At 32.8% G+C, this 15685-nt stretch overlaps 1 protein-coding gene across 1 annotated transcript in view; it reads left to right on the top strand.

Annotated features, from left to right (window-relative positions):
• Cnbd1 (cyclic nucleotide binding domain containing 1) overlaps positions 1–15685 on the top strand; it is a 429741-nt gene that overhangs the window by 15257 nt on the left and 398799 nt on the right. Inside the window, exon 2 of the mRNA XM_027946778.3 lies at positions 5530–5602. Coding sequence (XP_027802579.3) covers positions 5530–5602 — 73 coding nt within the window. The remainder of the gene's footprint in view (positions 1–5529; positions 5603–15685) is intronic.

The following is a 15685-nucleotide window of genomic DNA, read 5'->3' as shown; positions in this document are numbered from 1 at the left end:
TTTGAAAATATGGGTGCATGAACAAAAGGATATAAACTGGGAAGATAAAAATAGAGATACTAAGAATAGATTCTTGGGCAGCATTAAGACTTGGGTGAAGAAGATTGGAGAAAGTCCAGCAGATCATAAGCAGGAAGCAAGAAAAAAGATGATGGTGTCCCGGAAGCCCAGCAGGAAGAAACTTCACAAGAGTCAAGTGTCACAGTAAGTGTGAAAAGAGATCACTGGAATGGAGAATACAAGATCTTTGATGATCTTAGTGAAACAAATTTCAGTAAAAAGGCAGAAGATAAATTATAGTGGGTGGAGAAGTGAATTTGAATTGAGTAAAAATGTTAAATATAAAAGGATGTTATTTTGATAATTGTTAAAACATTACCCTTTTCTATTCTCAGCTAATTCAGTTCTGCTTTGACATTTTAACTCACCCTGACAAGGAAAAAGGACAATTCAGGTCCACTTGGGCAACTGTTCTTGTCAGTGCACCAAATTTTGTCTATGGAAGACCTCCTTCAGGCACTATTACTTTAGGCTTGATGGTTTATTTAGTGGCCTAAATAAACCATCAACAGATTGCTTATGTGTATTCACATGTCTTAAATGTATTCAGTATCACTTGAAGTAGAATTAAATTTGGGATTTTAGAAAACAACAAAATTAGCTGAAGAGAAAATAATAAACACTACTGACCATTAACAAAGGTATGATTAATGATCTCTCTCTCTTTTTTTTTAATGATGATCTCTTATTATACAAGTTTAGATAGACTTGCAAACCCGTTTCCTCTGGTAGAATTGGATCACTAATACAAGCACATAGGAGGAGTCAGTTGTGATTATAGTCTGTTTTCTCCTGTCCAGCTTCTTAGTATTTCAGTCTGGTGCTAGAATTTGCCTTCCACTTATCATAGTATAAGGTCTGCTGTTCTTACTACAAAAACGTTTGTTTCTAATACCTCTCTTGCTATTGCTGCTAAACTACTTACTTGTGCTCTGATATTATGTTAACCAGGGCTTTGTTTATCATTGGAGTAATTATCACAATATACACTGGAACTACTTTGAAGAGGTTACAGCTCTTTGTTCTCCAGCTCACTGTACTCTGACATTTCTAGGGGGTCATTGTGACATTTTGATGGCTATGCTGTTCCTGTCGCTCACCTTGCCTTTTAGCCATTAAATAAGCATGCTCTCCTAATAAAATGGTTGTACATGTGCAATATTTCAAAGGTTTTACTTATTTGATGGCTTTTTCTTTGCTTTTCATAGGAGATATTTCTCTTTCTCTTGAAGGAAAACTTGTTGGGAAACACAGTTATAGTTAACACAAATATTTTTAAACATTTTTTTATAACTTTAATTAATTATTTTTTTATGGGATACTGAGAATCAAACCTAGTACCTCACACATTCTAGGCAAATACTCTACCACTGAGTCACAACCCCAACCCCTGAATAAATTTTTAACCGGAATACATACATATTTATATATATATATATATATATATATATATATATATATATATATATATATAAATATGTGTATATATAATATGTATGTGTATACGTGTGTGTGTGTGTATATATATATATATATATATATATTTTTTTTTTTTTTTTTTTTTTTTCCTGGACATGGTGGGCACACCTATAATTCCAGTGACTTAGGAGGCTGAGGCAAGAGGATCTCAATTCCAGGCCAGCCTCAGCAATTTAGCAAAACCCAGCCTTAAAAATAAAAATATAAAGGGATGGTGATGTAGATCAGTGGTAAATTGCCCCTGAGTTCAATCCCCAGTGCCAGGAAAAAAAAAATGTGTGTGTGTGTGTTGTACTAAGCACATGCTCTACTACTGAGCTTCACCGTCAGCCCCCCAAAATATATCATGAAGTAAGCACCATAATATGCTAAACACATTTGGACAGGTATGACAATTTGAATGATAGAGCTTCTGTCCATCAGTAGCTCTCAGGTTTCTTGTATACCTGCGTGTTCCATTGATCACAGGATGGCATAAGAGAAATTACAGCTGGATGCTAAATTGAAAACAATCATATTCCAAATGGTGTGGTGTGACTTTGGAGGCTGATGGAGAAGTTGGGTCTGAGATGTTCTAAATAGAGATGAAATCTGTGGTCCTAGACATTCACAAACAGGAAACATGGGACCCACATTGAAGAAGGCACTCAGCCAAAGTCAGAATGCCTATCCAGTCAGGTCAGTGTCTTCTGTTTAATTAATTAATTATTATTATTATTTTTTGCATTGCTGGAGATCAAATCCAGGGCCTCACACCTGCTAGGTAAACACACTACCATTCAGATCAGCATCTTTTTCAAGTAACCCCACAGCTCTGGAAAGCCAGAACTCAGTGGGACACAATTTTCCAGAAGCAGGCTGACCCCTACCATCTACAGGTTGCAGGCAGAAACAGAAGGAGCCTAAGGACAAGAACTAGGGTGATGGAAATCACTCTTTTTACTTTTCTCTTAGGTTCCAATATAATTCAGCACAGCACTGTTATACATCCTGGTTTAGGCTAATATTTTATTATATTTTTTGGTGCTGGGGATGGAATCTAGAGTCTCTTGCATGCTTTACTGCTGATCTAGATCTCCCCTCCTGAAGCCACTGGATTAAATATTTTATTTTACTCAGCATAGAATTTTTTCAGAATAATTTTTATTTACAAAAAAATTTTTCAATGTGAAATTCACTGTGTATGTTTGAGACTTACAATGATGTTATGTGATATATAGAAAGAAAAATAGCTAGCCTAGTAAGATAGGTCAACAGCTATCACTCACATAGTTACTCTTGTTTTGTTACAAGAACAGTTAAAATATACTTATTAACAGAATTTTTTTATACAATTTTGCTGACTTTAGTTATCATCATAAAAGCATTTTAAACAAAAATTTTATAACTCCCATGACAAGCTTATGCAATTTATCATACTACTCAAAATGAAAATAAATTTACTCTGAACAAGCATTACCAATTGTAAACAAAAGATCATCTATGTACCACTCAGATAACACATTGGAATTTTGTTTTTCTGTTTTGATAATGTGCAGTGGGCCTTATATCAATAAAGATAACTGGCTCTTTAATTACACAATTGATTTCTAGTGTAGGATTAATTTGTAACCACCCTTTCATGTCAGCTTCTAATCCTCTTTCACACTTAACTCTGGACAAAATCCTTGATTTAAACTCTGTTCTAGGGTTAAGCCCTCTCTGCTTCTGTCAAAAGCTGGGTTAAGGCATATTCATGAGGGGAAAGTAAGACAGTAAAACAAATGTAAACTTTGTACTCTTTGAAATTCTTTAAACTTTATCCCTGTATTACATTGGATCCCTGGAAAAGCTCAGCTCTGGTCTTTACACAGTTACCATTTCTTGTTGAAACCTTTTGGCTTTTTTCTTTTCAATGAATCTGCTTTCAAAGACACTGTCCATTGGGTTGTTGACACTCTTCATATAAAGACCCCTCTGACAAATACCTCTCAGGACTGAGAATCAGACATTTTTTGATGAATTAGAGAAGAAACTTTTTGATGACTTAAAATGTTCTACTGGGCCTTGAATGCCATATATAGCCCACGCTGTTTTTGAGTTTACTAGGCTATTCTAACTCTGTCATGGAGATTTGGCTTTGATAACTGTCGTTTTTCTCATGCAAACAAAAAGCAAATAAATAGAAAATAAAAAGCAAAGTGGTATTTAATTTATATATTCTTTCCTAGCAATTCTTAGAATCTTTTTTTTTATGATTCTCATTTTTTTGTAAGCTGCTTCAACTGAAGAATGACGAATATTTGTTTTTGTTGTTTTGTGTTTTATTTTTCTTCTTTTTTTAAAAATTACTAGGGATTGAATCCAGGGGCACTTAACCACAAACCTCACCATTTTTTATACTTTATTAGATACAGGATCTCACTGAGTTGCTAGGGCCTTGCTAAGTTGCTGAGGCTGGCTTTGAACTCACAGTCTTCCTACCTCAGCCTCCTGAGACACTGGGATTACAGGTGTGTACCACTGCACCTGGGAGATATTTGTTTTTTTAAAGCCCCCTTTTTGTGGTTAGAATTTCTCAAATCTTGACTTTTTTCCACAAATTTCTGTGGCACCAGTTTCATCTCTCATCCACATCACTTACTGGAGCGATTACTGACCCTATTCTTGAACTACACCAGGAAAATGGAGTAATTAAATACTTTACACAAATGTCTTCCTAGTTTATATTCTTAAAAGTCTACTAACATTAATGTTTTAGTAATATTTCTGATATAAAATATTATATATGTTAAAATATTTTTTCTATAAGGTACAAATTGACTCATTTAAAATAAATGATTCCATATGATGCTAAAAAACAATTAGGTAATTTTTTTGTTTTTTTCAAATTTAACTGAGTAATGTGCAGTAGGAAAACACCTAAATTGTATAATTAGTATTTTCAAGGGTATTAAAAGTTATGATATATGTGAATAGCAAGAAATTTCCTGCTTAAATTTATCTTATTTCATTTTCATATTTAGTGAGCAGTATATGTTATTGCTGACTATTTTTTAGGTCACAAAGGGCTTAAGTATAATTTCATTTTTCAGGAAACTGACATTGAAATGGGTCAACTTGTATATGTCAAGTTCCAATTCCTCATAATTAGAATAAGGTCACTGAATACCTTTTAAAAACTTTTAGGAATGCATTAAGCCAGTGATTTTATCAATAACTTTCCACTAAGGGAAGGAATACCATGCAAAATCTAGCATTTATTACTGCTTTCTGTTTAACAATGTTTCTAACTGCTCTCATTCTTATGGAGTAACCAGAGGACCTAGGACATGAGTGTCCACCATTGTAAAGATGCTTACTACACTTAACACTCTCTCCCTTTCCATTTCATTTGGAGGATGTCAGCTCATTCTGTCCCTGAAAAAGAATCACAAATTGCTTCTTGGCTATGATTACTATTTTTCTTAGGGAGTCATTTGTGATTTGCTTCTATTTGAATTTCAGAAGGAATTTTAAACTGCTTTCAGAGACAGGATGGTGCTCTGAAGAGGGCCAGTCAAAGAGGGAGGCCTGAATAGAATTGACTAGGCCTATATTGATAAAAGAAGTTCAGAAATATAAAATATCAAGAAAACTCTGAATTGTCATGACTGGAAGAGTTCATGTGTGGTTCATGTCTGGAACCAGTTCATATTAAAGGTATTGGAAAGAATTTCTGGAAGGCTTACTTTTAGAGGAATGACATTATATGACACATAAAACTTATCATTTACTCGAATTAAAAATTGCCAGACCAGATTTGCCATCAATAAAAAGATTAAATTCTATCCTCACTTTAACCATCCTATTCAGTTCTGTTTGTGTATCAAACAAAGACTGTTAATACTTCACTGCCATAGTCATTGAATTTTTTATTACGATGAATGTTTGCAATTAAACTCTATTTACACACTTGGTTAATAAGATTATAGAAAATTACTCACATTTTTAATTGGGTTTTTTTTGCAGGCTTAAAAATGCCTAAGAACATTAATTATGGTCAGTTGGATGTATTATGCCGCATTAGAGGAAAATATGGCCAGTAAGTTATTCTTGCATTTCTTTTTCTGTCGTTGAAATGAATACAAATATGCTTGTTTTATGGATAAAGTATAGTAATAAAGCATTGCTGACTCTCACAGGTACCTGATTTACCACACAGATAAAAACATTTGAAAACCTGGAGGTTGTTTCTCTAGATTGAAGGGCCAGAATATATATATCATATTTTAAGGAAACAATTTAGTGTGAAGCCAGCATAACTCATCCCTAGCTGGGCCCTTTTTAGTACTTAAAAAGCAGTCATAAGGAAAAAAAAAGCCTTAAATGGTTGAAAACACAAATATTGAGTGAAATAAGTACCTGAGCAGTGTAAAGGGATGTCTAGCTGAAATATACAGGAGCCAGAGGATGAGGAAATATCACAGTTTGAGGCTCAGAATTCCTAAGATGTGCAATACTTGAAGAAATAATTTAAAAAAGACTATTTTGTGCCAACTCCTTCCCCTAATTGGACTTTGGAAATTATAAAACTGGTTTTGTTTTCTTCTGTCTCTCTCTGTCAGCCCTCTCCCCACCTACCTTCTCTGGGGAGAAGGATCTTGCCTCATCTTTATGGGACTATTGATGAAAGGCCTTGGGTTCTAGTTTTTCTCTATTTTAAAAATCTCTAAGCCACACCCCCTTAGCCACTTCAAATTATTTTTATATTTTCATCTCTCTTCCAATTAATTCTTTATTCAGAGAAAGGAAAGATGGCCATTGTTCTTTGCTATTACCTGGATTGCTACCCGAAGTGATGGCTTTTGTTTGTTTCCTGTACATTGCTCTCTCCTCATTCCCGGTATCTTTCAGCACAGGGTGAAAAAGTAGGTACATGCAATCCAGAGTCAGGAACTTGGTGAGAACCCTGGCCCAGCCACTCACTTGCTGTGTGAACTGGTTAGTTCATTTCCCTTTGCTTCAGTTTTCTCATTTGTTGAAATTTGGAGGAAAAAAAAAAAAAAGATTCATTTCAAAAGATTTACAGGACTATTAAATGAGTTAATGTAGGTAAACACTAATTGAAACATAGGGTTCTAGATATATGATTTTAATTATTGTTATTTACAAAAGCTCATCCAAATTTTAACCTATTTTATATGCTAGTCCGTCCTTTAAGGCAGAAGAAACTAGTTAAAAGTTCTTGAATGAATGTCTCTTTTTCCTTTTGCTCTCTGTCCCAGACACATTTCATTTTTCAACATGTTTCTGGATTCTTTTTTTCCTTCAGGGGGATCATAATAAGAAAGATGGTAGCATCTAGATCTGGACCTGCCAAAATATCCATTCAAAACACATTGTATCAGTCTTTTTTTCTGGGTTGGAAAATCCCTCCCAGGCAGAGTTCTCTCATCAGATAATCACGTAGTCGGCTCAGTCTGCTTGTCCTGCCTGACTGCCTCTGTTAGTTAAGTTGCACGTTTAATAGTGCATTCTCTTTCAGATTTAAATCTCCATGAATTTCTAGGATGTGACCTTTTGAGGTACTCAGATGCCTAGAGCCTGAAAGCACATGCTTTAGAGTATCTATATATGGGTTTTATGCAGTTATTTCAGAAAAAGAATATAAAGACACAAACACAAAATTAGATATGAAAAAGAACATGTATTTAGAATGAGAAAATATAACACATTAATGAAGGCTTGGCAATTTGCATCCTTTCTCCCCCTTAAGACCTCTTTAGGCAATTTAGCAGAAATACACTCATATAAGTTATTTTAAGCCCTTCAGAATTATAAAGTTATCAAGTGATTTTAACAGATTTCAGAGAAGTTTAAGAAAAAAAGGTATTCCTTCATATTATTTCTTCATGTATTATGTATTCAAAATGACCAATGAAATATGTTTCCCCTATTGTAAAAATAGGAAGGCTGATTTCACTTAAATGTTTCAAGATTTGAATTTTTTTTTATACAAAAAACTCATAAGAGGCATTGGTTTTGATATTTTTTTAAAGTTTCTATTATCAGAATAAAAGGTAATAGATTTGGATATTTTCATGGAACTTTTTTTTAATCAGTGGTAAAATAAAAAAATAGAAGGAAGGATGATATCATATTGGATTTCTAAATTCTTCGATGCAAGACATTTTATCCCAAGTTCACTCTAAGCTCCATAATGGCAAGAGGTTTTATATGTCTTATTTCTTCCAATCTCTTGACATTTAGCACAGAGTTCAATGTTTTGAATTGAATTTCATTTTGGTGGTCAGTAGAAATAAATATCCTCTTGCTGACTGTAAAATTATTCACAGGTTTTCAATCTGTATTGATTATAAATATGTTAGGATAAGATTTATAGTGTGATATTTTTAATGTTATCTAAAAGCTCATTATTTAAAATATTTTAAATTGAAAAACCATAAACATTATGTAGTAAATTTGATATTTTGAAGTATGTATACAGGTTGAGCATTTCTTATACAGAAATAAAAAATCTGAAAATGCTCCAAAATCTGAAGCTTTTTGAATGCCAACAGGACACAACAAGTGGAAAATTCAGGCTATGCATATGAAGTGTATGTGAGATATAAGTAAATTTTGTGTTCAAACTTGGGTACCATTCCCAAAATATTTCCAAATATTCCAATATCTGAAAAAAAATCTGAAAGCTAAAGCATTTCTGGTTTTAAACATTTCAGATAACAGATGCTCAACCTGAACAATGTAGAATGATTTAATCAGGCTAATCGAATTATCCATAAACTGACTTAGTTTTTTTTGTGGTGAGACTTTTGAAATTTATTCTCTTATTATTAACTAAAGTTATCCTGCTGTGCAATAGTTCTCAACAATTCTTCCCCTTGTCTAACTGAAACTTAATATCTCCTCAGTCTTTTTCTCTCCTGAACTCACCCTTAACTGCTAGTGAGTGAGCATCATTCTACTCTCTATCTGTAAGACTTAGAATTTTTTTGATTGTACATGTGAATGTGATCATGTGTTGATTTTTGTTGTTGTTGTTTTGTTTTACTTTCTTGCCTGGTTTATTTATTTATTTATTTAGCATAATTTCCCTTCCTTTATCCACTTCATTGCAAATAATAGAATTTCATTCTTTTTAAGGCTGAATGGAATTTCATTGTGTGTGTGTGTGTGTTTCTGTGTGTGTTTGTAATTTATTCATTATCAATTATATATTGAGCATTATTGTGAATAATGCTCCAATGAATATGAGAATGCAGATACATCTTAGATGAATAGATTTCAGTTCCTCTGGGTAGATATAGAGAAATGGGATTCCTGAGTCATATGGTAATTCTTTCTTTAGTTTTTGAGGAAACTCCATACTGTTTTCCAAAGTGGCTTTACTGATTTGCATTACCACCAACAATGTATAAAACTTCCCTTTTCTCCACATTTTCACCAACATTTATTATCTTTTGTCTTTTGATAGTGATAGCCATTCTAACTGGTGTATGGTAATCTCTTGTTGTGGCTTTAATCTGACTTTCCCTATTAATTTGAAATATCGAGCAATTTTTATGGGCCCATAGACCTTTCATTTTGTTTTATTTTGAGAAATATCTTTTCATTTTATAATGAGATTATTTGTTTTATTGCTATTGAGCTGTTTTCTTTCTATATTTGAATATTAACTCCTTATCAGATGTATGGTTTTCAAATATTTTCTTCCATTGTTGTAGGTTGTTCTTCACTGTTTATTGTTCCCTTGATTATATAGAAGCTTTATAGTTTGATGCATTTCATTTGTTTATTGTTACATTTTTGCCCATGTTTCCATTAAAAATTAATGCCCAGACACATGTCATGAATCTTTCCCCCCATCTTTTCTCCTAGTAACTTTATATTATATTTCAAGTCTTATGTGTTTAAGAATTGAATATGTTTTGGATTGAATTTTGCATATAGTGAGATAAGGATCCAATTTAATTCTTCTACAGTTGGATATTCAATTTTCCCAACATCAGCTATTGAACAGACTGTCCTTTGCCCACTGTGTGAACCCAGAATTTTTGTTGAAAATCAATTGATTGCAAATGTGAGAGTTTTATTTCTGTTCTTTCTGTTCCATTGGTTCACATCTTTGTTTTTCTATCAGTGTGTTTTTAATCATAATAGAATTATATTTTGAAATCTGTGTATGATGCCTCCAGCTTTGTCTTTTGCTAAAGACTGCTTTGTTTATTTAGAATCTTTTGTGGTTGTGTACAAATTTTAGGATTTTAAAATATTTCTGTGTATTTTGACAGGGATTGCATTGAATCTGTAGATCATTTTGAATAGTATGGACATTTTAACAATATTTTCTCATGAAAGTGTAAAATCATTCCATTTGTTTGTTTGGAACTTATCAATATTTCATAGTCTCAGTATACAGATCTTTCAAATCTTGGTGCAATTTATATGTATTATTTTTTGTTGTTAATTGTAAATGGGATTATTTTCTTGATTTCTGTTTCGATAGTTATTTTAAGTGTATATTTTTATCTACTATTTTTTTTTTCTGCAGTGAACATAAGACCTAACAAGAACAATTACAGGAGGAAAAGTTTATTTTGGAGCTCATGGTTTCTGAGGTTTCATTCCATTTTTCTTGGCCCGAGAACATCATGGTGGGAGAGTGAGCCTGAATATAGCAGCTCATGACATAGAACTAGGAAGCAGAGAGAAACTACTTCACTCACTAGGGACAAAATATATGCCCCAAAGGAATGTTCCCAATGACTTATCTCTTCTAGCCACACTGTACCTGCCTATGATTAGTTAATCCATTCAACTAGATTAATGCACTGATTAAGTTAAGACTCTCATATCCCAATCATTTCATTCCCAAACTTTCTTACATTGTCTAACACATGAACTTCTGGAGGGGGAGGCACCTAATATCTAAACCATATAGTGTACATAATTCTACTTATTGTTTTACATTGATTTTTTATACCCAGTAACTTTACTGAAGTAATTTATCAATCCTAACAATTTACTGAAGTAATTTATCAATCCTGACAATTTTTTGGTGTTTAATATTTTCAATATATAAGATCATGTCATTTGCAAACAGAGACAGAACTCTTGGTTTCCTATTTGGTTGCATTTTATTTCTTTCTTTTGCCTAACGTCTCTGGATAGATCTTTTAGTATTTGCTGAAAATAAGTAGTGAGCATGGGCATCCTTGTTTTGTTCCTGAACTTAGAGGAAAGGCTCTCAACTTTTCACTGATGAGTGATGATATTAGTTGTAGTCTTGAGGCACATTCTTTCTATACCTAATCTATTGAAAGTTATTTTCATGAAAGGATGTTAATTTGTGTGAAATGCTTTGTGTGCATCTATTAAGATAGTCATACTCTTTATAATTCATTATGTTAATGTAGTGTAACACATTGTTTGATTTGCCTGTTGAGCCATCCTTGCGTCCCAGTGATAAATATCACCTCATCTCCAGTTTTTGAATTTGGCTTGTTAGTTGGCCTGCAATTTTCTTTGCTTTATAGTATCTTTCTTTGAGCTTGTATCAAAATATGTTGGCCTTATAAAACAAGTTCAAAAGTATTTTCTTTATTTCAACTTTTTGGAAGAGTTTGAGAATGACTGGCATTATTGTTTTACATGTTCAGAAGCATTCACTTATGAAGTCATTTACTAATTTTGGCCTGAGTTTTACTTGTCTAGTTCCTTGAGATATAATGTCAGATTATTTGAGATCTTTTTCTGATATAGGTTATTTATTACTATAAACTTACCTCTTAGATGTACATTTGCTACATGCAATAAGATTGATATATTGTATTTATATTTTCATTTGTCTCAGGTTAGTTTTTGATTTGTCTTTTGAATTCTTCTTTGACTCATGGGTCTTTCAAGAGCATGTTGTTTGTTATCCACATATTGGGAATTTCCAAAGATTTCTTCTATCTCATGCCATTGTGATCAGAAAAGATACTAAATGTTATTTCAGTGCTCTTAAATTAGAATTTGTTTTGTGGTTTAAAATATGATCTGAAGAATTTTTTATATGTACTTGAGAAAAGAATGTGTATTCAGTTGCTTTTGGGTGGAATGTTCTATGTATGTATGTTTGGTCCATTGAAATGAAAAATTCAGTAGGAACCTTACCCATGTGCTTTTTATGTTAGGTGTAAACTATTCAATATTTACTTATTAAATTTTGTCCATTGTTGAAAGTAGGGTTCTTAATCCTCCTATTATTAATTATGTTGAAATCTATCCCTTCAAATCATTTAATAATTGCTTTACGGATTGATCCCTTTTTTTGTTCTACAATGACCTTTTTGGATTTTTACAGTTGTAGATGTAACATATTTTGTCTGGTATAAACATATATATTCCTACTCTTTATAACATATCCATTTGCATGAAATATCTTTTTCCATCTTTTCACTTTCAGTTTGTGTATCCTTATTAGAAAAATGAGTTTCTTATGAGCATGCTATGGTTGGGTCTTGTTTTTGTTTTTATTCATTCAACCACTGTATGCTTTTTGGTTGGGGAATTTAATACATTTTTTTCCAGGTAATTATTGATAAGTTAGGATTTCTTATTGAAATTTTGTAATTTGTTTTCTGGTTATTTATCTTGTTTCTTTTTTCCTCTCTTTCTGCTTTCCTTTGTGGTTTTCTGAAGTGGTGGTATGCTTTGAATCCTTTCTTTTGTAAGTTTTGTGCAAGAAATACAGATTTTAGTTTTGTGGTTACTATGAGGCTCACATAAAACATCTTATACTTCTAGCAAGCTTTTTCAAGATAACAAAACTTAACTTTAATCACACATTTAAACTCAATGTTTTTACTCCCTCACATTTTATGATTTGGATGTAAAAATTTGCATCTTTTTGTAATTTGTGTCCTTTAAAAATTTATTATATAGCTTTGGTTGTTTTTCACAGTTTGCCTTTTAACCTTCACAATAAAGATAGAATTAATTTACATATTGTCTTTAATTTACATATTGTCTTTACTAAAATATTCTGAATTTGACTGTGCATTATTTATTTTATTGTTTTGTACTTCCAAATGTTTTATGTTATTAATTAGTTGTCTTTCCTTTCAGCTTAAAAATCATCCCTTTAGCAATGCCAGTACAATAGGGTTATTGGTGATGAATTACCTTAGCTTTAGTTTGTCTGGAAAAGTTTCTTTTTCTTTTCCCTCATTTCTGAAGGACAGCTTTTCCAGGTATTCCTGATTGGCTGAATTTCTTTCTTTCACCTATATTATCTTACTCTCTTCTGTTTTTTAGGGTTTCTGCTTAGAAATTCACTGACAGATTATGGAACTCTCTTTATGTGATATGTTTCTTATATCTTTCTTCTTTCAAAGTTCTTTCTTTGTCATTGATTTTTGATAGTTTGATTATGATGACTCTTGATTATTGATTGGAGTTCTCTTAAGTTTTTTGTGCCTGGATATTCACATCTTTCCCTGGACTTGGAAAATTTTCTGTCAATATTTCTTTAAGTATGTTTTTTTTTGGTCCTTTTTCTTTCTCCTCTTCTTCTCCTCAAAATCCTATTATGAAAATATTGGTTCTCTTGATGGCTTTTCATGTCATTTTTTTTCTCTTCTTGGCAGTGCTAGGGATTGAATCATGGGCTTTAAACATGCCACTCAGTGCTCTACATAGAGTCACATCCTCAATGTTTACAATATGCATAGGACTTTGTCATTCTTTTTTGTTTTGGTCCTCTGATTAGATAGACCTTTTCTTCTTTGGGATGAAGAAGTGAAGCTTTATTAGTTTATTTTGGTTGTGTCATATTTCCTTGATCCTTTTTCAGGTTTTTGTTTTTCTTTTGATACTAGGCTTTTAACCCAGGGGCACTTTACCACTGAACTTCATCCCCAGATCTTTTTGTCTTTTATTTTGAAACAAGGTCTTTGCTAAGTTGCTTAGGTTCCCTAAGTTTCTGAGTCTAGCCTTGAACTTGTGATTCTCCTGCCTCAGCCTCCTGAATCTCTGGGATTACGGGTGTATACTACCATGCCTGACTTTCCCTAATCCTTTGCAATCTTTGTGTTCTCCCATTGGTGTTTGTGCATTTGAGGAAGCAGCCATCTCTTCCTGTTTTAGCAAGTGTTCTTTCAAAGGAACAGATTTTCAATATTTATTCTCACCTGGTTCTCTGTTTTATGTATAATTATATTAATTTTATACATAACTACAATTATGAGTTCATAACCAAACACATTTCCAAAGAAATTAAAATAAGTATAGAGAACACTGGGCAGAGTGATACTTTGTAGTGTTACTATTTGGAAAGACTGCCGATTAAATGCATTTAGGTTGAAGGCGTAATGTTAAATGTTCTGTAACAATCCAACCCAACGTATTTTTCTTCAACTCATAGGGAAAATATGAGAACCATTATGGAGCTATGTATGTATATGTACTCAGCCTGATTTGTGTCAAAGTGCACCTGTCATAAAAGAATGACATGTTTCTTTTCATTTTATCAAATAAATATGTAGATGTTGCAATATTCATTAAAAATCGAGAAGGAAACAATCCTTAAGCAGTGAAAAAGATTAAACTTTTATGGCTTGCTTAATTTAAAATAAAAAAAATATGTATGTTGCCTCAGGGTCAACCTATAAATGTAATTAATCAATAAACATTTTATTAAGAGCTTATTATGTTCTCTGATCTGTGAGAAGAACAGAATGGGATGTTGAAGAAATACTGTTAGAATAACTAGAAATATTCTAAATCTCAGTGGCTTAATTTAATAGGAAGTTTCTTTCTTATATCATGTCATAAGGGGAACTTTTGATGGGCAGTTAAGTTAGGGAGTGAGAGTTTCCTCTCTTTCAAATTACTTTGACTATAACTCAGCTATGAATATGCCTACTATGCTTAGGCTTGGTCAGTAGAGGGGACACAAGTTAATGTCCTTGATAGGATTCCCTAACTGGGTGACCTGTGTTGTTACTTCTTGCCTTCTTTATTAGAATGTGCCTATTTTGAGAAATGGAGCAACTGTAGCCTTGGAGTCAAGACAACCTAGAGTTTTGTACTAATTTTTCTACTTTATATCAACATAGGCAGGTCATTTAAACTTTGTATGCCTCATTTTTTAAATCCATGACATGATAGCTATATGTCTAAATAATAAGAATGATTTCAGTTCTAATAGTCACTGATGTTTATATCTATCTCAAAAACTTCTCTGTATTTCCCCAAACTGAGTCTTTTTCTTCCTGAGCTAAACTACATTTTTCACCTTCCCTTCCAGTTAGGGGATCTACACAGTCACATTAGGGGATGGGGTTTCAACATATGAAGTTTTGTTTCATTTTGTTTTGGAGGGCACAGCAGTAACCAATATTTCAAAATCAGAATTTTTTATATAAGAGTTCAGATTTCTAGTTTCTGTTTAAAAAACAAACAAACAAACAAAAAAAACCAGAGGATCTGACCCTGTTGGACTTCTCTCAGTACATTAAAAATGATCTTTTAACATTAAGGCCATGATACACTCTTTGGGGACATGCTCTTTTCAGTTCACCACAGTGCCCACTTTATTATACCTACTTGGGCACTTTCAGCATTGAATTTTGAGATCCCTGAATATAAGGTGTTCAAAACATGAAAGTAGACTGCTGAATTGCATTTTTGTGACATAGACATTAGCATCATGGAACACTTAGGAATTCACTCTGACAATCATGTCCTCTGTAGTTGCAGTATGTCACTCTTCCATGTCAGCCTTCCACATATCTCACTTCTTAGATGCACTACCTTTGATGACCCAGGTCACAAACACTAGGTTCATGTGCACCAGCTACCACATCTTGGAGATTCTCAAGGATTGGGCAAAAGTGGAAGTTTAGGCATACACATAGAAAATGACAAGATTAAAAGTCTCAGTATTTTGGTATAAAGTTTTTAGCTACAAGATCTATCTAAATCACAGATTATTATAAGATTTCAAGACTTGTAGCATGGACTGCATGTAGATAGAAAGACCTCAATACTTCTTTGGGTCTCAGTTTCTACATGTCTAAAATGAAAGTGTTTGCATTATCTAGCTAATATAACTGTGCAAGAATTAAATGACCTGCTACCTATAAACTGCCTAAAATAGTGCCTGGAATATAGC

The sequence above is a fragment of the Marmota flaviventris genome, chromosome 15 (assembly GCF_047511675.1).
Source record: "Marmota flaviventris isolate mMarFla1 chromosome 15, mMarFla1.hap1, whole genome shotgun sequence".
NCBI lineage: Eukaryota > Metazoa > Chordata > Mammalia > Rodentia > Sciuridae > Marmota > Marmota flaviventris.
This window is presented reverse-complemented; position numbering and strand designations above follow the sequence as displayed.